Source organism: Puma concolor, chromosome C2 (assembly GCF_028749965.1).
Source record: "Puma concolor isolate L17-30 chromosome C2, mPumCon1.1.hap2, whole genome shotgun sequence".
Taxonomy (NCBI): domain Eukaryota; kingdom Metazoa; phylum Chordata; class Mammalia; order Carnivora; family Felidae; genus Puma; species Puma concolor.
The window spans coordinates 158,818,786-158,842,143 of record NC_141675.1 but is presented as its reverse complement, the minus strand read 5'-3'; the positions used below and the strand labels follow the sequence as shown (position 1 = coordinate 158,842,143).

General features: G+C 61.5%; 1 protein-coding gene across 1 annotated transcript in view; it reads right to left on the bottom strand.

Moving 5' to 3' along the window:
* Positions 1-5,712: 5,712 nt before the first annotated feature.
* The window catches only part of SLX9 (SLX9 ribosome biogenesis factor), a 33,485-nt gene continuing 15,839 nt past the window's right edge, over positions 5,713-23,358 (bottom strand). The window contains exons 3-6 of the mRNA XM_086676151.1: positions 17,234-17,302; positions 11,087-11,237; positions 8,161-8,232; positions 5,713-7,012 (exon numbers count right to left, since the gene is read on the bottom strand). Of these exons, the coding sequence (XP_086532277.1) occupies positions 6,889-7,012; positions 8,161-8,232; positions 11,087-11,237; positions 17,234-17,302 (416 nt within the window). The 3' untranslated portion in view covers positions 5,713-6,888. The remainder of the gene's footprint in view (positions 7,013-8,160; positions 8,233-11,086; positions 11,238-17,233; positions 17,303-23,358) is intronic.

The window sequence follows — 23,358 nt, the reverse complement described above, 5'->3', positions numbered from 1 at the left end:
CGGGCTCAGGCCAGGGCAAAGGCAGGGGGGGTGGAGAGAACACATGTGCCTCCCCCACTGCCACCCCTGCCCGGTCCAGAGAGCTGAAGCTCGGAGACCCCATGGAAACCTTCCTTGAGACCCGCGGGAAAAACCTCACGGTTCAGAGGTCGCGCCGCCCCTCTCGCTCCCCGGCTGCTCAGTAAAACCCCAGCAACCAAAACACAGCCCGAGCCAAGCACGTGACCCCAGGAATGCAAAGCCTGCAGCATGAGGAAAATTAATCACTCTGCTCGCACCACCCCCACCCCGCAGGAAAAATAACAACAAAATAACAAAACACATGACTTTCTCAACAGAAGCCAAGAAGGAATTCAGTGAAATTCACCTCTTCTTGATAAAAGTGTTCCAGAATTAGGAATGCTACGGCTCTTGAGCCCAGGAAGTTACGCACATCACGCACATCACAGTGAACACATACAGACGAGCTCTGAGTTTGCGCCTAAAAGCATGTAATCCGCACACACATATACACGTACGTATACACACACGTGCACACGTGAGCACACGTGAACAGAGGCACCAGTCCTCACACACGTGCACACACATACATGCATGTACACACACGTGTGCACACAGTCCCACACACACCCCACAGCAGCTACGTTTTTCCAGACGATGGCCAGGCCCCCGAGTGGGGCTAGGGTGAGGACCTCCCCAGGTCTCGCAGGCCGATGCCCCTGCCCGGGTCGCCCACAGGACGTGTCCCTGGTCAGTAGCAGCAGCATCTCCTGGGTGGAAAGAGGTGTCCCAGTCCTGCCTGGGGTCCAAATCTGAACTCGCCTCCCCCCACCCCAGGGGAACACTGAGGAGTCTGGGGCACATGGCCCTGCAGCAGGGTCAGGGCCATCAGGTCAGCACCGTGACTGCCCCTCAGCCCCAGCCAACGTCACGCACCAGTCAGGACCCTTGTCCGAGCGGGGCCAGAACCGCAGGGTCCTCCGACAGCTTCTGACCCACACGCAGGAAGACAGCAGTGCCCTGGCATCTAAAGCGGGAGCCTTGTAGCTGGGCGGTCCCCTAAGCAGCCCCTCCCCAGGCAACCCTACTCTCTTCCAGAAAAGGGGATCCCACGTGCTCCCAGGGTTAGGCCTGCCCAATATGTGCGGCCCTAGCCCAGCCCTGTGTCCCAAGAGAAGCCCCCACCCAGGCCTGTGCTGTCAGGAAGGACAGCCACCTCCAGGTTCCAGCCAGCTCCAGGAAGGGACAAGGGTGTGGAGAGAGGGGCTTGAGAGGACTGGACAGCTGGCCAACCACTCCTCCGGGCACTTACAACCATCCAGGGACAAGGTCTGACTGGTCCCGGCCTCCACTCCCCCCTTTCAATAGAAGTCCTCAAGTGTCCCAGGCCCGTCCCACCACCGCAGCCCAGGCCTTGGGACAGGTGAGGCAAGTGTCCCCAGGGCACAGGAGCTCCACTCAGGGCCCAGCCCGGGTCACGGCACTTAGGAGGGCTCAGCCTCTGGCTGGTGCTGCCCTGCGGTGGCCTCGTGGGTCTAGGGGCACAGGGGGACCTGGATCTTTAGGGACAGAGGGCAGACTGTAGCAAATTCTAGAACCTCAAGACAACCAACCCCTCCCAAACACATCCCTCCCCTGCACACCCCTCCCCTTCTCCCCAGATATCCTCCCGCCTGCACACCCCTCCCCTTCCCTACACGCCTCTCCCCAAGGCACTCACACAGGAGGAAGACTCCCCCCTCCTGTCACCCTCGAGCACAGAGGGGTCACCAAGCTAGTCGGCCCGGCACCTGTATCGTGACAGAGAGTGTCAGGAGGGTGTCAGCTCCCGCCAGCTGAACTCACATCCCCTCCTCACTCACACTTGCCACCGTCCCCTCCCCAAGTGTTCCCACTGCTTGGAAGGCAGCCAGCCCCTCCCCTGGAGACTCCGGTGGCCCCAGGGACCCCACGGAGCTTACAGCGGACCGTGCCCGTCCCCAGCAGACTAAGCTTCCTGTGTGCCAGTGTGTGGAACTGCCCACAGACTCGGGCAGAAGGGCTGGCGGGGTGAATGAGAGCTGGGGGTGAACCCCGCCAGGTGGCAGGCCAGAGGACACGGGGCTCATCAGTATGTTGGGTGGCACTTGGGTCAGCAGGCCAGGGCCCGGGAGGCGTCTGCAGAAGGCAGTGGAAAGGCTGTTCACACAGGAGCCCAGAGCCCGAGAGCTGACCAGGGCAGATTCTCTAATCAAACACCGTTATGTAATTAGAGTCCGCTCCCAACCTAGGAGACTGGAGGTGGGACCAGAGGTGGGAATAATTACCGCTGTGTAAGAAACCCAGACACCAGAGCAGGGAGCAGGGCGCTGTCCCTCCCAGGGCACCCGAGCCCTGTGCTTGGGAACTGAACCCGAACTGAGGGCAGAGGTCAGAGGCAGGGGTGGGGTCCCGGGGTGGCAGGAGCTCTGCATTCTGAGGACATCTGCCTCCGCAGGACAAGCAGCGGATACCCCAGCTCCAGCTGCAGCCCCAACCACGGGGTCACTGCCCTCTCCGGGCCTCAGTTTCCCTCTGCAGAGGAGGTCCCGAGTCAGGGCTCAGCTTGCCTGTGACCAGAGGAACAAGAAGGGACAAGGCCTGGCAAGAGGCCCTGCAGACTCTTGGCCCAGGAGCAACCAGAAGACACATCTGAATTCAAAGACACCAGTAATCTCTGATTTTCTCCCATGGACCCGGCAAATGACATTTCCCGATCTCAGCAGAGCTTTGAGAAACACGAGCCAACATCAGGAACACGTGTCTAATTATCACTTTACCCTACGTTATTTTAGGGCCTTTAGAAGAAAATGCAGTTGATGGAGTCTGACTTCAAAACAAGGACGCTGTTCACGTAGGCCGAGGGCCTGGGGTCCAGAAGCAGGAGACTCGCTGCCCCGGGGAACGCGACATCAGAGAAAGAGCCGGAAGGCTGGCGTCTTGCTATCTCCACAAGCCAGCCAGCTCTCCCGATAGCCTGGAGACACGCGGCGACGGCAGCACCCTGGAAAGCCCGGGTCACGGGGTGGCGGCCACCAACCCACTGGGGCCAAGCAGGGGCTGAGCCCCCACATCGCAGCACAGTGACATCAGCCCAGGCAGCCGTCACGGGTGCCATGGCTGCACCAAGAACGTTCCAAAAGCAGTTTGCTAAACACCTGACTTCCAGGCAACACAGGACCCTGACAGGCACGGCTGCCGGCGCCTGACTCACCACCCCGGCAGAGGCTGCCAGCACCGACGCCCTTCCGTGCCCAAGACAAAGGCCCCGAAGCACCACCGAGGCCTGCGACCGCACGCAAGCTGGCAGAGAGGCTTCGGGGCCGGCGTCAGGCTCATGCGTCACCGTCTGCCCAGGACCAGACCCGGGCCCATCCTGGCGAGCTCCCTGTAGACAGGGCCCAGCAATCTGCAGTCCAGCGATCCACGTACCCGAGAATGACCCGAGTAGGAGCCGGCCCTGGCGGCCTGCTTGCGGCGGTCTCACAGACCCTGGGGGCCACGCATTCACACCGACCCCTTCCTCCTCACCACCCCCCGCCCCGGAGCAGGCCAGCAGGGTTGCAAAGAAGGCACAGTGAGGGACACGGAGGGGATGTGCTGCGGGCACTTGTGAGTCGGGGTCCCGAGGAACCCCCCCCCCCAGCTGGACACCACGTGGAGACCCTGGGCTTAGTCACCTGGGCCCACACAGGCCCACCGCGTCCTGCCCCTCACACATCCACTCAGACATTCATTCATCCGATGTGCTGCCACCAGGCTGCGCAGCCCCGGGTGACGCCGACCCAAGCGGTCAGAGCAAACGCTGCCCTGGAGTTTCGATCCTCGGGAAAGAAAGCACAGAGAACACGAGGGGGAAGCACAGGGCAGGGCACGTGCAGAAAGGGAGAACGCGGCGTGGCGTGGGTTGGCGTGGCGTGGAGGAGGACCCTCTCCACCACATAAGGAAGCCCAGCCCGCACGCAGCTCCTGCTCAGAGCTCTGCTGTCCCCTCTCCTGTGTCAACACCCCGCCCCAGTCTCCCCACGCCCAGCGCTCCCCCGCCCCACCTCACGAGCGGTGTTGGACTCTGGACGTGCACCCTCTATTCAGCTGGGGGTTCTGAGAACCCTGGTGCCCAGACCAGCCTCCTGGCCGAGTGCACCTCCACAGATTCACGTCTTCCTGGAGCCTCAGAACGTAACTGTATTTGGAAATGGAATCTGTGCAATGAGTGAATTGAGCTGAGATCATTCTGGAGGAGGGTGGGCCCCGACCCACGGGTGCATGTGAAGGCAGAGACAAGGAGAGTCCCTGGGCGGCCACCAGCCTAGAGACGCCGGAGTCACTGGCAAACCGCAGATACTGGAAAAGGCAAAGACGTCCCCCCACGTGGAGGTCTCTGGAGCAGCATGGCCCTGCCAGCACCAACCCGACTTCCAGCCTCCCAGGAGAGAATAGGCTTCTGGAGCTTGAAGTCACGTGTCTGGTAATCTGTTACCTAGGAAACAAATTCAGCGGGTGCCTCAGGCAAGAGTCCAGCCTGGCCCAGACTTGGGAAAACACCCGGCTGTATGTGTTTGGGGAATGTTCGTTATTCGGCGATCACAGCAGTTGGTAACTGATACACATGTCCACCAAAAGAATGGGACAGCAACTGTAGCAACAAGAAGGGAAGAGAAAGAGGGGGGTGTTTAATGGGGAAGGCAGATCCAGGTGGGTCACGGGAGTGCAAAAGGGGGTCTTGAAGATTTCTGGTTGGGGGCCAGGGGAGGTAACGGTCCCTTGGCCTCCTCACCAGGGAAAGCTTCAGAGGTGAGCCTGGGGACAGGGCAGGCAGGGCCCATCAGGGAAAAGGGACAGTCAGGGGCTTGGAGAGGAGCCCTTGGACTCAGAGGGACAAGGCCTACAACGGGCTCACGGCTCCAGCCTGGCACCGTGCTTAGGCGGCATGTTCTCTGTCCCCTCCCCCACTGGTTCTGGTGCTGTGCACCTGGACAATAGGCACGGGGGGTAGGGACACCGGCCAGCTCTGTGGGGCCCACAGTGCGCCTAGTTAAGGACACAGTCCCCAGCCAGCGCTCCGCGAGGGCCCTGAAGGCAGGTCCCAGAGCCGTCGGCCCACGCGCCCGAAGCGCACAGGGTTTAAGATGCACAAAGTGCTGGTCTATTCCGTGTCTCCACCTAAACTCACCACCCAGTAACTCACGCCCATTGCAACAAACGGCAGAGCGGTGGCTGGAAGCTTCCCGTCCCACTCAGGCCAGGCATCTGGCCACACCCGGGAGGCCACACCCGGGGGGGCGCCTGCAGGACTGGAGCTCCCGTTTCCAACCCCACGAGCCCCCGATCATCTGAGCAGCAGCCGTCATTGGGGTCTCTGGTACTCTGCTCGGGAGGGGGGGTTGTCCCCACATGTTTGAGGTTTCTCAGCCCATTTCCTTGGGGTGAGTCCTGAGGTCGGCGGGAGGGGCAGCATACGGACCTCACCTCCTCGCGGGGAGCCCACCCAGCCTCCCTCCGGCCTCTCCCTTACCCACAGCTCGTGCTCTCAGAGCGGCCGAGGGGGAGGGCCTGATAAGGGCACGAGGGGGCGAGCAGGCCCAGCCGTGGTCAGACGGGACTTGCTGCGGGACCAGGACGGAGATTTTCTCCCCAGACAACACGTAAGAAGAGGCTTGCGGCCACTGTCACCAAACGCAGACAACACAGAAAGGCGTGATGGGGAAACGCCCAGGCATCCGCGCCGTCTCCCGGGCGGCCAGTGCCCCACTCTTGTTCCCAGCAGTGATTTTATTGCAGAAACGAGTTTGTCACAAATACCACTTTGTAAACAGCTTGTCTCACTTACGGAGAACTGGTTTCTGTGCTGAGAACAAGACCGTCCCGTCCCTTAGGGCCTGGCGGTCCTGGCGACATGACCACACTGACCTCTGGCTGAGGGGACTCGGCTGCCACCTGCAGCCTCTGTGGTCTTATCTGTCCCTTCTGTGTCCTGTCCCTGTGATGTGTCCACACCGTGTGCTCTTGTGCAGAGAAGGGGTCCAGGATCCGATTCCATTCAGCCATCCGTTCCTGGACAGGCTCGGCGGACACTGCTGAGGTGTCTGTGTGTCGTGAGCACGGCGGCCACGCCACTAGAGGTCAGGAACAGATCAGCCACAGGGCCCAGACTGGCCTGGCGCCCGGACGCAGAGGCAGCACGCCCAGGCTGCCGCCCGCCTGTGAGGGGCGCTGGTACCCAGGCCCCGTCCTGGGCCCAGAGCTGCCGCCGCGGGGGCCCAGGCCTCTGAGCCGCACATCCACGAGCTCGGGGCCTCTGGCCAGAAAAGCAGCCCCCTCCACATCCTCGAATCAAGGGTTTAAGTCTGATTTCCCACAGTCCGGCCTCCAAACCCCAGGTTTCTCACAATAAACACCCATCCTGCTCTCGGGTCAGCCGCCGCAGGGCGGGACCAGGCCTGTGCTCCGCGTCCAGGCTGATAGACAGCAGCGGCCCTGCTCCCCTTAACCACAAGAGCAGGTGGAAGGGAGCAACCTGGGCTCGGGGCCACAGCGGGGAGAGGGCCGGGGGAGCGGCACGGAGACAAAACGGGAGAAGCAGACAGGAGATGTTCCATCCGAGCCCCCGGGAACCGGGAGGGCGGCAAGCGCTCTCGAAGCACGGAGCAACGTGGCCGCGTCTCGGGATTCTGACGCCTGCCGGGCAGTAGGTCGTGCCATCCCGGTCGGCCGGCCCAGAAAAGCCCAAGAGCAGCCTGGAAGGAAGCCCGCAGGCCCACTGCCCGAGGTCACGCCACAGCTCATCCTCACGGTGGGCACTGCCGCTGGGTTCAAGGCGATGACCGCAGGGGCGGGTCCTCGGGGCTCACGGCACGCCTCCGGACCGGGTCAGAGCTGGCCGCCTCCGTGCAGCTGCATCTGCTGGGCCAGCTGCTGCCCGATGGCCAGCAAGGGGCTGGCCCTGTAGGACGGACTGGCCAGCAGCTCCCGAAACCGGGCCCTTTCTTCCTCGCTGAAAGAACGGAGATCAGAGCGGGTCAGCGAACCCCGAAACACCTCGGTGTGGGGTGCTAGGGACAGGCGTCGGCACCGCCTCCCCTCAGCCACCCCATACTCAGGCACCTCGGGCGGGGCTGGACACTGGAGCGGGCGGGCCAGGCCAGGGGTTACCCCAGGACAGAGCACCTGGGGCCTAAGGGTCACCACGGGGAGGTGGCGGGGGGGGGGGGGGGCGGCACTAGGAGGGACTGTACATGCCCATGGGTCCGGGACACCGGCCCCTCCTCCAGGGAGTGGGCTCTGGGCCCCCATCCCAGCCTTCGTGGGGAGCCGCGACTCAAAGCAGGAGGAAGCTGACAAACGTGGGGAGGCAGAGCCTGCCCGCGGCCTGCACAGGCGGCCTTACATAAGAGGCGCCCTCCCCCTCCCCGCAGCTCTGCTGAATCCGCAGTCACGGAGGGGCGGGAGCTCCGCACCCGCCAGCCCGAGACCGGCCCTTCTCGCAGAGGGCGCCGTGGCGACAGAGGTGCGATGGGAGACGGGACGGCTTCCTCCGAGGGTGGGGGTCCGGGGCCCCCCGAGTCCAGGCGGTGGCTGCCACCCTCCCCCCCCCGCCGGTCTCTGAGCCCAGCCAGCCCCTCTCAGATGCGCCAGGGCCAGCTCGAGTCTGGTGGGCACCCCTGGGGGACGTCACCTCTGCACGGAAACTAAGGGGACCCGGTCCGAAACCTCAGGATGGCAGTTCCAGAAGCAGTCTGGGCCAGGGGGGGATGTGTCGCAGCAGGGGCCGCCCGGCCTGGGGCAGGTGGGGGCAGGACAGGCAAGGCCAAACCTCAAGGTGCCTTCCTGGCTGTCGTCAGGGAGACCGCCCCCTCTGGACCGACTGCCCAAGCCAGGTGTCCGCTCCCGATGCCCGGGATGGCCGGGGGCCCTGGGCTCCAACGGGGACCCCCAAGGGCTGGCAGCGCTGGTTCTGGTAGCTTCCGCTCCCTTTGCTGCCCACGGAAGGGGCCCCCAGCCCAGCTGGAAACAGGGTGCCGCACGCCAAGCGGTCCGCGGTGCCCGGGCGGACCCGGGCCGGACAGCGGACAGCACGGGGGGCATGACGGGAGGAGAGGGCTGGGAGCGGCGGAGCCCCACGTGCGGGTGGGCCCTACTCACAGGAGCTGGAGCCTCTGCGCGGCACTCATGCGGCTCAACTCGGCGGGCCGGGGCCTCCTGCTCACCCTCACCCTGTTGGGGACACAGAGAAGCAGGTCAGCGTGGGGACCCTGGACCCCTTCTCACCGTGGGACTCCCCACAGGACCCAGCGCAGCCCATCTCCCTGGGGAACCGGTACCAAGAGACACGTCTACGTGGCGGGCGGCAAGAAGGGCGAGAAAACCAGAGCCCGGAGCCAACACCTAAATTTAGCCTCTAGACCAGAAGGCCTCGTTCTTTATTCATGTTTTCTGATAAAATATGAATGAAAGACCTGTCTCCTGAGCCTAAGAGAGCACCTGCACCCGCCTCTCCTCTCACTCACGCTGACTCGAGTGCCCGCTCTCAGGCAGGGCCGCCAAGACGGCCACGTGCATCCCCAAGGGCCCGTCCCAGACTCCGAGCCTACGGCCAGGCTTTCCCGAGTCACCCTCTGCCCCAGGCCACCTCGGCTCTGCTCCTCTCGCTGCTGACCCTGCATTCACCCGGGAGCAGACCCCTCGCAGAACGGGCCGGCATCCCAGGCCTTGGGCCACCCAAGGTCTGTAAAATGGTAAAATCCACTGATGCTTCCCACAGCCCTCCAGCTCTGCCAGCAGAGACACATCTGGGAGTCCCCTCGGTGTCCGTGGGCCAGGTGACCCCCCTAGCAAGGTGGGAGGCCAAGATGGTCACCGAGCCTCAGGGCACGGCTAGGACCCCGGTAAGCAGCTCCCGGGGGGAGGCTCCCGTCCTGCGGACAAAGGCAGACAGGGTGAATCCCCAAGGCCATCGGGGTGAGCAGAGCCAACACCCCAGCACAAACCCAGCCAACCCCTCAGTCCTGTCCCCTCTGTCCACACAGGTCCGGGCCTTGGTCTGCTTTGAAATGACCAAGGCAGAGAGCTCGTAGAAGGGCAGCCACTCACTCGTGGCCTCCGAGCTTGGTTCTGGCTGCAGACCGAGCACAGCAGATGGTGGCTGGACTGAGACCACCCCCCACCCCCGGCGGGAATGCCGTGCGGCTCAGAGCACACAGCCTGGCTCGCTGCTCAGGTACCCGCACAGGTGACCCCAGCCTCACCGGCACTGGAGGCAGTGGCTCTGGACATCGGCTGACCCAGCATAAACCTTGGGAAAACCACTGTAGCCCTGAAGCCTCAGTTTCCCTGTCAAACAGGCAAATGCTTTCCTGGCAAACTCCGGGTAGCCAGGCCCGCAGTCCCAAGGCGGGTGACCCCCGGCACGTCCACCCTCACTGCTGTCACTCCCCTGCCACGGGTGAGCCCACAGGGCACGCCCGGCCCCCAGGGGCCTCGGAAACCAAGTGTGTGGAAGAAACACCAAACGACGCCGGTGGGAACACACAGACTCCTGCGTAAACCCATAGCCCAGCGAGCGAACCCGAGTCCACCCGGCGGGGGTGGGGGTGGGGGGGGGGGGGCGGCCAGTGGAGCCATGCTGCCACCTCTAGCCAGCTCTCCAGCAGCAGCCACCAGCCGGGGGCCGCTCCAGGGTAGCGGCGGCAGCAGCCTCAAGACATGCCCAAGGCCACCCGGACCCGACGGAGTCCCGCGGATGGGCGGCCTCGCCCCTGTGCCCGCTGGCCCGGTGGCTCGGCTGCATGGGGCTCCCCACCCGGTTCGTCAGAACGGAAAATACGACCTTCACCTGACACTCTCTTGCCCAGAGGACTGATTTCTAGAGAAGCTAACCTTCCCAAGGAGCAGCAGGACTGTCGACCGTCCGCGTGCTGGCTCGTGTCAGGAGCCCTCTGTGGCGCCCACACGGATGGAGGCTGGGACACGGCCAGGGGTAGGCATGCTCCAAAAGCCCCAAGCCCCGGGCTCCCTGCTGCCATCGCCCCGGGAGGCCACATCACGGATGTGGAACAAGCCTGGAGTGGCCCGGGGCCTCGGTCAGTGTGTCCCAGTGGGTGCCTGGGGACCCCTGCGTTCAGGTCTGGGTGTCCAGGGTGCCAAGGCCATCCCCACACCACGTCCTGTCCGACCCGGACTCTGGGACTTGCCCAGAGGGTGGGGACAAGAGCAGTCACGGAGCCATCTGTGCCGTCCACACCCTCTGAAGTCACCCACCGGGGGGACCTAACCCCAGCAGCACGGCCTCCTCCCGGGCTCCGAGGAATCCGGCCACAGAAGGCCAGGAAGAGGCCCGGACACCTCCTGTGATGAATGCTGATGGGCTGGGCCTGCTCTTGGCGAGATGGGGCTGGGGGCTCCCGGCCAGGCACAACCGGGCGGGAGGGAGTACAGGGACCCAAGGCAAAGCTTGCGGCCGCAGGGGTGATGGCCACCCGACTCCTTGCCGGACCGAATGCTCTAGGTGCTTCCGTCCCAGGAGGTGGCCTGGGAGCTTCCGGCTCTACAGCCGAGTGGCCCTGAGCACACGGCCTGACGCCCCCCGCCCTCAAGCCTATGAGCGGGGAGGGGACAGCAGAGGGACCGGCTTCTCTAGAGCACGCACAGCAGGGCGGCAGGAAGCGCTACCGGGACGTGTGCGTCTCGGACGGGGTACCAGAGGCAGGGGGCACGGTGCCAGGCTGCGTCTCTGGGGAGTGAAGCAGAGGGCACACGGGGAACAGAGCCCAGCAGCGGTACAGGAGGGACACCCCGCCCCCCATGCAGCAGCCCTCCCGGCGAAGCCGTTCTGAGGCCCAAACGGCCGGCAGGCGCCCCTCCTCGACGTGCTGGCCAAGGGAGGCCCCACCCCCTGCTGACCTCGCGGCTGGGCCCGTGGAAGCAAGCGTTTCTGCATCAACAACCGGGCCAGGCCTCTCTGGGGCCTTTGCCTGCCTACCCCTCCCCTCCGCCATTTCTTCTCCCGCTCTGGCCCCAGGCCCGGCCTCGCAGCCTCAAGTTCCCGAGGCAGCCGCACACAGACGCTCACCCTGCAGAACGCGGCCGCCGGCCACCGGCCTCCAGCTCCAGCAGCTCAGGGAGGGCGTCCTTCAGGGGCTGCAGGTCCCCCACCACCACCGTGGCCCTCCGTCTCCGCTCTGCCTTGCGCTTCTGCTCGGCCAGCTTTATGGCTTCGATCTCTGGGGAAGAGGAGACGTGAGGTCAGTGAGAGAAGCAGAGAATGAAGGATGGGCAGCTTCCTTCCTGCCGGCACCCCGGGAGCCCGGGGGCAGGCCGGCACCCCGTCACAGAGGCACAATTCCTAATGGCAGAATGACGAGACTGAACTGCAGGCACGGAGGCCTTCTCCTTCTGAAAAGGGACACTAGCACGGCGGCCTGTGCCTTTTGGGGGCAGGAGCAGGGATGTGCAGTCAGAAGCGGGCAAACGGACAAGGATTTAAACAGTGAGTCACCTACAGCAGGGCCACATCTCCTGTGCTCTCCAAGTGTCTCTCGGGACCGGGAGGGAGGAAGTGCGTCCCCACGTAGGGGAGTTGATATAGTGGGGCCCCAGGAAGCCTCTGCACAGAAATCGTTTCTAGAAACTGCAAGCACCCACCTGCCAGGGACAAGCACTAAGGGAGGCTCCGTCCACAGACACAGGAGCCGGCCCCCTCCGAGCCCACGGCACCAGGGCAGCGCCGCGCACCCCAAAGTCCCTCGGATGTCCGGGGCCAGCTCTGAAGAGCCCACCCCGCCTGCTCCAAAGTCAGAGACACGCAAGCTGCCCCCAACCAGGGTCCCAGAGAGCCCAGGGGGCCCTGGGGAGTGAGGCTGCTCTCCCTGCCCCGAAGAGCTGGGCTCCAGGGGACAAGGATGGCCGCCCCTCAACGCTCCGGACCGTCAGGATCACAAGGGGACAGGTCGGTACTTCCCATCCTGCCAGGGAGAGGATAAACAATTTACTGAGGTCCCATCTAACCAGGCGCTGCTTCTCCGGGAGGCAAACATCCTAGGACGGCTGCAAAGGCCAGGGCGGGCGTGCTGACAGACCGGCACCGGGACTGAGGGCAGCAAAGCACAGGCCCGAGGCTCCGGGGAAGACACCTACACACGGCTGCACAGACATTAGCAAATCCAAGTGGAAATGCTTTAAATTAGTAACACGTGTTAACTAGCTGGAGCGTGTCCAAGGCGCACCAAGGGTGATTCGACGCAGGGACGTCTGCCAGGGGGTCTGCAGCGGTCTGCTTCAACAGAAAGGCCACCATCGCTATAAGAAATGCCAAAAGGAAGATGCAAGAATTTACTATCCTGGGGACACCTGGGTGGCTCAGTCGGTTAAGCGTCCGACTTCAGCTCAGGTCACGATCTCGCAGTGTGTGGGTTCAAGCCCCGCGTCGGGCTCTGTGCGGGCAGCTAGGAGCCTGGAGCCCGCTTCCGATTCTGTGTCTCCCTCTCTCTCTCTGCTCCTCCTCCGCTCACTCTCTCCCTTTTTCTCAAAAATAAACATTAAAAAGTTTCTATTAAATTAAACAAAAAAGAACTCACTATCCACTCACCGTAAAAGTTATAATTGAGCCGTGAACGGAAGGACATTCTCTAATTTGGCAGGAGATTATCTACCAGAAACCTCATATTCTCTGGCAAAACATCAGAAGCCCCACACCAATCTGTCATGGGCAGCTCAGCACCTAGGGAGGGTGGGCGGCAGTGAGAACCCATAGGGCAGAGCTCGGCCGGCCCAATCAACCCACCAAACTAATTCCAAATCTTATTTTTAAAAAAAATTTTTTTTTAATGTTTATTTATTTTTGAGACAGACAGAGACAGAATGCAAGTGGGTTAGGGGCAGAGAGAGAGGGAGACACAGAATCCAAAGCAGGCTCCAGGCCCCAAGCTGTCAGCACAGAGCCCGACATGGGGCTTGAACTCACGAGCCATGAGCCGAAGTCGGACCTGAGCCGAAGTCGGATGCCCAACCAACTGAGCCACTCAGGCGTCCCCTAGATTTTTTTTTTTTTTTTTTAATTTTAAGAGAGACAGAGAGAGAGCAGGTGTGCACACTCACACAAACAGTTGAGGGGCAGAGAGAGACAGACAGAAAATCCCAAGCAGGCTCAGCGTGGAGCCCAATGCAGGGCTTGATCTCAACCAGGAGATCATGACCTGAGCCAAAATCAGGAGTCGGATGCTCAACCAACTGAGCAACCCAGGCACCCCCAAATCTCGTTTTTAAGAGAACTGAATGGTAAGAGTAGCCAAACGTTTTTTAGAAGAACAAGCAACAAGACAGTAGGCCTCCCGGACACTGAAGCAAACTGTGAAGTGACAGAAATCCCAACAGTGTGGCGTCACCGGGCAGGTGTGAAGGGCAGCCTTCCACCTGCTGTCCCAAAAACTAAGCAACAATGAAACACGACAAATAAAACAAACAGAAACGTAAAGCCAGAAAACACAGGCGCCAGGCACTGATGTACACGCGTGCACGCACATACACACGCACGAACACACACACACACCCCAGGTAAATACAAAAATGTGTGCGACTTTAATCTTGCACCACCAGCCGGCGGTTACCCCCGTATGGAACTTGGCAGTGAATGCGGTCTTCGGCTTTGCCCGTGTTACCTAAACAGCTCTGTAACTTTTTCACGTGGGGCTGAAACATTACCTTATCCTCAGATTTGGGTGCCCTTTCATTCCAGCCCGGGGGCTCAGGGAGTGAGAACAGTGAATTTAAGGGGGTGTCAGTTCCGTGCCAAGCGGCTCAGCACAGGCGCTCCAGGCCGGCAGCTCTCGGCAGGGGCGACCTCGCCGCCGTCCCCACGGTCCCCGCCCAGCCGGCTCTCCCCTGCTTCTGCGCTGAGCCCCAGGGTCGCTCCCGTCTCCCAGCCAGAGACGGGGCCGCACAGGGAGGGAGGCAGAGGTGCCCCCCCGGAGTGTCCTCCGAGGCCTGGACCCTGCCATGCCCTCTTCTGGCGTCGAAGCCACCCTTCTTCCTTCCAGGCAGGCGGGTCGGGGCCTCCCCTCCCCTCACGGGCTCCGACATCTTTGTACCTAGGCTGGAGATAGCCCCCTTGACGGACTTCTCTCCAAGTAAACCCTTCTGGGGGTGCTGGGCCTGACAGACCACACACTGATGCCTGTCCCCCAGGAACAGTCTCACGGCCGGCCCGCTCATAAGCAAAGACGGACAGGGAAAGGTCCATTCTACCAACTATGTGGTCTAGAGCAGCAAGTTCTGAGTGTTTTGGGGGTAGGTAGGAGGCTCCTCCTGCCCCTACCGCTCCCCCCTGGCTGGCTCTGGAAGGTTCCCAGAGACTGTCACTCCTTTATCCTAAATGGTTTAATTGAAAACTAGCCTGATGGGGCACCTGGGTGGCTCAGTCGGTTGAGCATCTGACTCTTGGTTTTGGCTCAGATCACTCAGGGTCATGGGATGGAGCTCCGCACTGGGCTCCGCGCCGAGTGGAGCCTGCTTGAGATTCCCTCTCTCTCTGCCCCTCGCATGCACGCTCTCTCTCTAAAATAAAAATTTTTAAATCATTGGGGCGCCTGGGTGGCTCAGTCGGGTAAGTGTCCGACTCGATTTTGGCTCAGGTCACGACCTCACAGTTTGGTGGGTTCGAGTAACGTGGAGCCTGCGTGGGATCCATTCTCTCTCTCTCTCTCTCTCTCTCTCTCTCTCTCTCTCTCTGCCCCTCCCCCACTCGCGCGGTCTGTCTCTCAAATCAATAAACTTGTCAGGAGAATGACCAGGAAAGTCACAGTCTGGAAGAAAATCTGCAACACGTGTACATGACCCAGGGCTGGCCTCCCGGACGGAAGAACAATTCTTGGAGCTCAGGAACAGAAGGCAAAGAGCCTCACGAAACCACACACGACCGGACGTGCCGTGCAAGCGGGAGCGGCCGGCGAGATGCCCGGTGGCGGTAACGAGCGCCAACGCCACGAGGAGCGGCTGACACCCCGCCTGGCACTCGGCCGCCGCCGCGCCCTGGCAGAGCCGTGGCGCGGGCGGAACGCGCCTCCGCGGCCGGCGGGAGCGTAAGTGTACAACCACTCTAGGAAACGTCTGGCAGCTGCTTATTAAACTAAACATACACCTGCCCTATGACCCCGCGTTCCATTCCCAGCTACTCATCCCCGAGAAATGAAAACATATTCCACAAAAAGACCTGTGAAGAATGTTCACAGCCTTTTTCATGGTAGCTAAAAAGAGAAAAAGACCAGGTGTCCGTCCATAGGAAAGTGGGTAGCAAAGAGCACATCCAGATAAAGAAATCCTTCTCGGCGACAGACGGGCACGGGCCACAGCTGCGCTCAGCAGAGAGGACTCTCAAAAACACCACGTGAAGCAAAGACACCCAGACACGAAGAGAGCACGTCCTACGAGATTCCACGTACGTGACGTCTAGAGCGGTAAAATCTAGTGAGACTCCAAAGAAATGAGACAGGGGTCACCTGCAGGGTAGTCGAGAATGCGGAGCGAGGGGACTGCATGGGAAGGCGCACGGGGACTCGCCGGTGACGGTGGCCTTCTGTGTCTCAAAGGGACTCTGGTTGCACACGTGTGCGCATCGGTCACAAATCGCTGCCTGGCACTTCACTGCACCCAATTTCACCTCAAAATAAAAATGAAAAACCATCAACAGACGCTGAACCGTAGAACTATTTGGGAGAAAGTGTGCTGACGTCTGCCACTCAGGATTGTGCACAGAATGCGGGTGGTGGACAGACGGACAGAAACGGACAGACGAGCAGACGTGGGAAAGAAGAAGTGTCCACGTAAAACCGAGGTGGTGGTTTCAGGTTTCCCCGTAACATTCCCCCTGCTCTTGCGTGACATTTTTCATGACAGAATACTAGGTAAGACCGAGTGGGGTGACGTGGGCACCACCACAGCCCGCCGTTCCTGAACAAAACTGTAAGACAAATGAGCTAAGTAACTCAAACTCAAAGAAAGAAAGAACAGCGTGTTAAAACAACAGAAACTGAGAATTCAGACCCAGAGAAAGTAGAAGTAACAAGCGAATACAGGAACTGACTCCCGGGACGGAAGAGATGGAAGACGGGTGCAAACACAGGACAGCGAACAGGGGCTCTGATGACGAGGGGCCCGCAGCCCTTTGCTAGTGAGGGCAGAGATCGGATTAGAGGAGATGTTTTACGGGAAACTACAGGTGGCCAAGACTGACCCAAGCGGTGAGACAAAGACACCGACCAGCACGGGAAGAAAATTTTAAACATCAGCTCAACGCTGCAGCCCAGACACGTGCAGGGTCCCAGTGGCCACCGTCTATCAGTTTTCCAAATCTAGTACACAGAGGATATTCTGTACGTCTCCGTGCCAGGAACCGTGACAAAGAAAATCAATGAATGAATCACTTCCTTAAGGAACTTCCCCAAAGTGACCAAAAAGTAAAATAATTGTGGGAGAAACAGGCAAATTTCTCTAGAAAATTTAAGAAGTATGTTTTCTTTAAAACCTTCAAGGAGGGGCGCCTGCATGGCTCAGGCTGTTAAGCATCCAACTCTTGATTTCGGCTCAAGCCCTGATCCCAGGGTCAAGGGTCCAAGCCCCACTTCAGGGTCCGCGGTGACAGCACAGAGCCTGCTCCGCCCTGCTCTGCTTCTCTCTCTCTCTGCCCCTCCCCCGCACACGTGTGTGTCCAGACACATGCGCTCTCTCTCTCTCTCAAAATAAACAAAAGATACTTCCAACGAAAACTAACTTTAACCACGAGAGAATACACAGGGTATCACAAATTATTTTCAAAAGTCAACAGAATCATACTCAAAAGGTGCGATAAGAAACAAATTGCAAAGCAATCCTCACAAGAAAACCTTCAGAAGAGCATCAGTGAGCACTCGGCATCACGAAAAATAACCCCGTCTTCCAAAAGGCGACTGGTGGGCAGAGAGGCACCGGGTGTGGTGAGGCGGCCGCTGGAGGCCCTCAGAGAGAACGACCGCGCGGCCGTGGCCCGCAGAAAAGTCCGGAAGGTCACCACTGGCAGGAAGGTGACCTCACGGACACCCTGAGTGGCTCTGAGGTGACACACTCACGACACGCAGGATCGCTTGCGTGCTGACGAGCCGACGCCGCGAGGAGCCCAGAGCGGCAGGTGCAGGGAGGACGGGGACCGTCTGGGGGGGGCATCAAGCCGGGAGGCGAGGGAGGTACTTACTCTGCAGCCACCTCTCACGCCTCAGCTTCAGTTTCTCCTTCTTGGGCAAAATGGCCCGGGCGTCCGCATCTGGGGACAGAGCACATGGGGTGAGTGGAGCGCGTGTCGGGAGGGAGCCCTGCAGCAGTGTCCCTCTGAGGCCCGCAGGCGGGCCTCACCAGCAAACCCTCCCGCCCTGACTCCGGGATGGCCTCCAGGACGGGCCACCATGTGGCCGTGAGGTCCAGAGATGCCACACAGCTCACGAGCAGACACGCACTTTCCGGCCAGGCGCCGAGGCGGTGGCAGGACAGCCCACGAAGGAAGGGGGCAGAGCTGTGACACTGCTTCACTAACTGCCTGAAGAAACCTGCTGCCCTTTAGGGCACATCTCTGGCAACAACCCTACGAACTGGCCCCGTTTCACAGGACAGAAAACCCAGTCTCAGAGGAACGCTCACAGAACTATGAGTGCGACCGGAAGGGAGCGTGACAGCTGAGCCCATCGGGCCAGCACCCTGGGGACCACAGTCCTGCAGGGTCCCGGAGACACAAGACTGGAATAAACCCTGAGCCACATGGGCACAGGTGAAGCTTCGCAGAGAGCTCAGATATCACACACGGCCCTGGCTGCAGGACACGAGGCTTCCCGGGTCCGTCTTGCTGACCCCGGGGAGGCCCTCTCCTCCTCGGCAGGTGGACGGGATGGGGGCAAGACAGAGGAGCCCCTGCCCCCAAAGCTACGTGCGGGGGCGGCGGGTGGTGGCAGAGCTGACGCCGCTGGGGCCTGTGCCACGCTGAGCAGACATGGACTCCCAGCTAGACGAAGATGGCCAGCCCGTGTCGCCGGAAGCCACGTGTAGCCCCGAGGATGTGCTGGCTGGCGCGTCACGCGGGGCTGGGACTCCCCTTCTCCGGGCCCTCCCTTCTCTAAGGGCAGGAAATGGGCGGGGCCGGGACTTCACCCGGGCCACAGGACACCCCCCGGAGGAGGGACCTCTCACTGGGTACCGAGCCCCTCAGCCTCCGCCTCCGCATCCTCGAGTGAGCAGTGGGGCGGAGAGCAGGTAACTCTCCGCACGATCCGTAGATTTACGACACAAAGCCCGAGAGATCGTTGTGGCCCTTTTGAAACTCTTCCGACCAGGGAGGGGAGGGCTGCCTGACCTGGGGGCAGCAGCAGAGCGCCACTGCCAGGCTCCGGGAGCAGAGAGGACGCGGTCTGCCGGCTCTCTGCCCCACGGCACGGCTGCGGCGTGTGGGAACGTGGGCTGGAGGGCGCCGGGCCAGGCGACGCCCCACGCTGCAGCCAGGGTCTCTGCCTCGGGCCTGCTCTAAACACAGAGCGGCCTCCAGGCTGGCTCCACTGCCTCGGCCTCAACAGGCCTCCCCAGGGACAACGCGGCGGAGCCCGGGGCCTGTTCCACACGGGGCCGGTGCTGTGGGACACGCACATCTCCCCATTTATCTCCACTCCACGCAGATTTTCCTGCTACGACAGCAGATCCCTGACGCCACTGCCACAACAGTCCAGAAACAAGCTCCGTCTGGAGGAAGGAGGTGCACCTGTCAGACAGACTTGTCACCTCAGGAACGTGCACAAACCCTGTAGCCCGAGACTCCCGGGAGAATTTAATCCCTTCTCCAAGACTAAGACCCTGCACGCCGTGGCCTTGTGTCGAAACTCCCGGACGTGCTGGAGCTGACCTACTTTTCTCTTCACCGCCCTGACCCCTCACTCCCCTGGGGAGCAGAGGCCCTGTGACTTGTCAGTCACCCTCAGCAGCTCAGAATGGGGTGGGTGTGAGAGGGCGAACAGAGGGGCTGCACGGTGTGGACGCCCAGGACCAACACTGCTCCAACCAGCAGCCCCCACCCGTGTTGCGCCCGGCACCATACCCACCATGGGGTCCGGCCGCCAGGCGCGAGCCTGATGCGAGGCAGGGAGGCCATCTGTGCAGCCTCGTGCAGGCGTCAGGGGCCTCTGAGGGTGGGGGGTGAGAGGTCCACACGTCCCACTGCCATGTCAAGCCACAAACGGGGTAATGACGGTGCCCACTGTGGGGTCAGGGGGCATCTGTTTGGGGCAGGAGCCTGGGCAGCGGAGGCCAAGTGACCCGCACATCCAACAGGCGAAGGCAAGAGGGCGGCCTCCCAGGGAAGCATCTGACGGCGGGGCATGTAGGCAGCTCGCCCTCAAAGGCCCAGGGAGACACCTTCCCCGCACTCCTACAACTTGCTATAATTTGAAATAACTTGGAAATAAAAACAAGTCTACGACCAGGGAGGACTGACTGACTCGTGGCCACGCTGCATCGGGGCCCCCACCCTGCTCTGCCCCAGGAGCCTCCGCCCAGCAGCCCGTCCCGCACCGGGGAAACGGGAACCAGACACACGGGCCCTGTGAGATGGCCGAGCGCGTGGGCAGTGAGGTCCCACAGAAGCCACCCGGAAGCACTGGCAGAGGGCCCCACGCGCCCAGGAGGGACACAGATGCTTGCCACACTGGGCACGGGCGGCAGGCACCGGGACAGGCGCCACAAGCCCTGCTCACCTCAGTGTCCCTGCCGGGCCCCCCCACCCAGGGCATCCGGAGGGTTCCAGAAGCCCAAACCCCCAAGGACCGGGCAAAGTCCACGTTCTGCACTGAGGCTACAGCCTGGAAAGAGACCGATAAGAGGGCGGGCGCAGGGGCCGGTGGGCCAGGCGGACGGGCCCTGAGGAGAAGCCGCGAAAGCACAGGCTTCACAGAGAAGGTGGGATCTGGGGCGTCAGGGCTGCCTACGCAGCCAGAGCCCGAGACCGGGCGAGGCAAGACGGCTGCCCAGGTGCACCTCGGGGTCCCTGGACGCAGTCGGAGCTGGAGCGGAGGCCACCTTGGAGGGTGTCTCTCGGGACTGTAGGAAGAGAGACAGGTCCTGGCAGGGGCGGGGGACCTGGCTCCGTGCCAGCCTTGTTAACGGAGATTCTCAAACACACGCGGGGGGGGGGACACTGCGGAGAACCACGCGCGCTCCAGCTGCCCCCACTCCCACCCACCTCGGTCACTTACGGCAAACCCCAGACACACCCTCTCCGGCACCGGCTCTGACCCCTGCGCCCAGGTCCCTGCGGTTGGTGTCTGCCCATCAGAGTGTCCCCGGGGCCTGAGCCAACAGCTGTGAAAGGGGACGCCCCTGAACGCTGGCACCACGGTCCGTGGGGGACACACCCCAGGAGAACAGGCTGAGATGGGTCAGAGGATGCCCAGGGGGACACAGAGGTGGCCTGTCCGGTCCACTAACCCCTGAAGCCCTCACCTCTCTCCAGTCCTAGCACCAAGCCCCTGCCACGGCCCCACACCGGGATCCCCTGGGCTCAACGCTGGACAGGCCGCCCTCACCCCTCTGGGTAAGGACACCTCTTCCAGGCGGACGGGAATCCCAGTCAGGCCAACGGTGGCCCCACGGCATTGCTGAACTGGGTTCTCCTTAAGGACACACTGACAAGGCCTCTGCCACAGGGGCCAGCGACCCGGGGCACCAGTTCACACCCCCTAGGAACTCCTGCTCCAGATAGAGCCCCAGAGAGCCCCCCGAGGTCTGCTCTGCTCTGGCTCACGGTTACCCCCACCTCACCTCTGTCAGCCTCACTCCTGTGCCGGCGGAGGTTAGAGGGTGAGGCGCTACGGCTGTGCCGTTTCACTGAGGGAGACGCTGAGGCCCAGGGGCAGGGCCTGCCCTGAACCACGCGAAGAGAGGCCAACGAGCACGTGCCGTCAAGGCCAACAGGCCCGAGTGCGGCGTGGGCATGGGTGGCCCCGGTTCTGATCCTCGTGACGGATTTAAGCAGACCAAACCTCCAGTCGCCTTCTCCGTGCAGAAGCTCTGTGTGACCCACGACGGCAGAAACACCAGCCTCGGGAAAATGGGGCTGGGTGCGATCACGCCGGCCTCTCTGGTGTCCAGTAGGGGGGGTTAAAAGTACCGTATGCAAACCTGGGCCCCAGTCCCTTCCAGAGCCACGATCCTGGGTGTGCCCTGACCTCCAGAAGCACCCCCGCCGGAGTCAATGCTACAGCTGCCTCTCCGAGGGGGAGAGGTGTCCAGCAGCATTTCTGACGCGTGACAAAGGGACGGCAACTACACACTCTGGGGCACGTCGCCCCAGCCCGAGTGCCCACCCGAGCTCACGCCGGCAGGTGCCGGGAACACCAAGGCTTGGGAGGCCTGGCTGGCCCAGGGTGTCCTCGGGACCCAGTGAGCAGTTCACACCCATCCCGAGGCTCGGAGCAATTCTCCGGAACCTAAAAACAATACTTACAACAACCAACCCACCGACCATGCTGAGCACAGGAGGCCTCCTGGCCAGGGGGGTCGCTTCCCCAGCCTCAAGGCAGCAACCTCAGGTACAGACACCACGACTGCGGGCGTCCCGGAGAGAAAGCGCGGGCACAAACACAGGGACGGGCTGCTCTGACGGGAAAGGCTGACGGTAAGACGCACCCTCCTCTGGCGAGACACGGCTCTTCGGGGGAGCGACACAGCAGTCTCCTCGTCTGTAAGAGGGGAACCGCCTCTGCGGCACACCGGCCTCGTGGGGGCCAAGTACAAAGTCAACAGGGCTCAGCAAGGAGCCCGTGTGGCCGGCCCAGCCACGCCCACATGCCTATACCCCAGTGGCCCGCCTCCGACACAGCCTGCTGCCCGTGCGGGACGTGCGGAAGACGGGCCCTGGGCTCCTGGTGTTGAGTCCGGGGAGGACACGGTTGATGTGTTCTCACAGGGCTTCTGCTCTCATGGAATTGGGAGGAGAGTCAATACATAACTAGTTTTCCTGTAAATGACATCAAGAAGCTACTGTCACGGCACCAATGAACGTGCGCAAACGCTCGGGCACAGGCAGCTGCAGGTGTCAGAACCGCTTCCGAGGCAGGTCGGTGAGACTAACCCCATGGACAAGGCCATCTCGGGACACCGACACTCCCACCACACCTAAGACACAGATTTGGGGGAAATAAAGTGGGAATCGGTCCCGTCCTTCCATACATCAAAATAAGGTCCCAACTGATTAGATACGTAAATAAAAAACAAAACCATAAAAGTACTGCAAAAAACACAAATGAGTACAAAACACAAAGAAAACACCGATTTGACTACATACAAATTAAAAACTTCTGCAACAAGTTATGTGAACAAACTCAAAAAGCATGACTGACAGGGGACACCTATACATAACAAAACAGGCCTCTTCCTTCCTATGTAAATAGCTCTCCTGAATCAATAAAAAAAACAGCCTAAAAAATAAGGTGCAGGAAAAGGCTGCTTATACAGAAACATGGTTAATGGAACTTCTAAGGAAGCGCACGGTTTACAAACCTGCCCCCACTGCTCCCCCTTCACGTGAGCAGAGACTTAGGTCAGCACCAGCCGGCTCCAAACGGAGGCAGAGGCCCACTCAGGTGCCAAGCAGAAGCTCCCACGGGGCAGCGTCTTGAGAAAGCCATGAGGCAACGTCTATTGACGTTCATTGTTTTATAGGCTCCTTATGTCCGATCCCCAGTCACCCCAGTCCGAGGCAGCACCAACACCTGGGGCCACACGCAGGGCCTTGGGATGCAGACCCGGGAGCAAAGGGGCCATCTAGCTCCCAAAACTGTTCACTGGTTTTTTAAATGTCTGTGCATCTGACTCAGCAATTCCACTGCTACATTTTTGTCTACAAAGACATTCACCGGCATCCACAAAGATGGGGGACCCGACATCCCCTCACATGACAACCCCAACAGCCTTGCAGAGGAACGAGGTCGCCTCGTGCTGATGGGCAACCATGCCCGGCACTCAGGGAAGTGAGGGGCCAGGGCCGGCCATGCGCGCACACGGGGTGGGAACAAAGCCTGCGGTGGGAACGGCTGCAGGGAGTCCCCGCACTGAGTCTCCACACTAGCGTGTGCCACGCTCCCAACCCACTAGGGAGGGCAGTGGCGTGACACCTACTCTAGGAAGGGAGCCACTGGTGGGCGAGCGCCGTGGGCTCTCCCAGAGGGAGGGGACTGGCCCAGCACCAGGCGGCCAGAGATGCAGCCACGCAGGGAAGGCCCGTGCTCCGCACCACGGCAAGGCTGGGGCAGGTGGTCACCTATGGATGGTGCAGCTAGATTTCCTCCC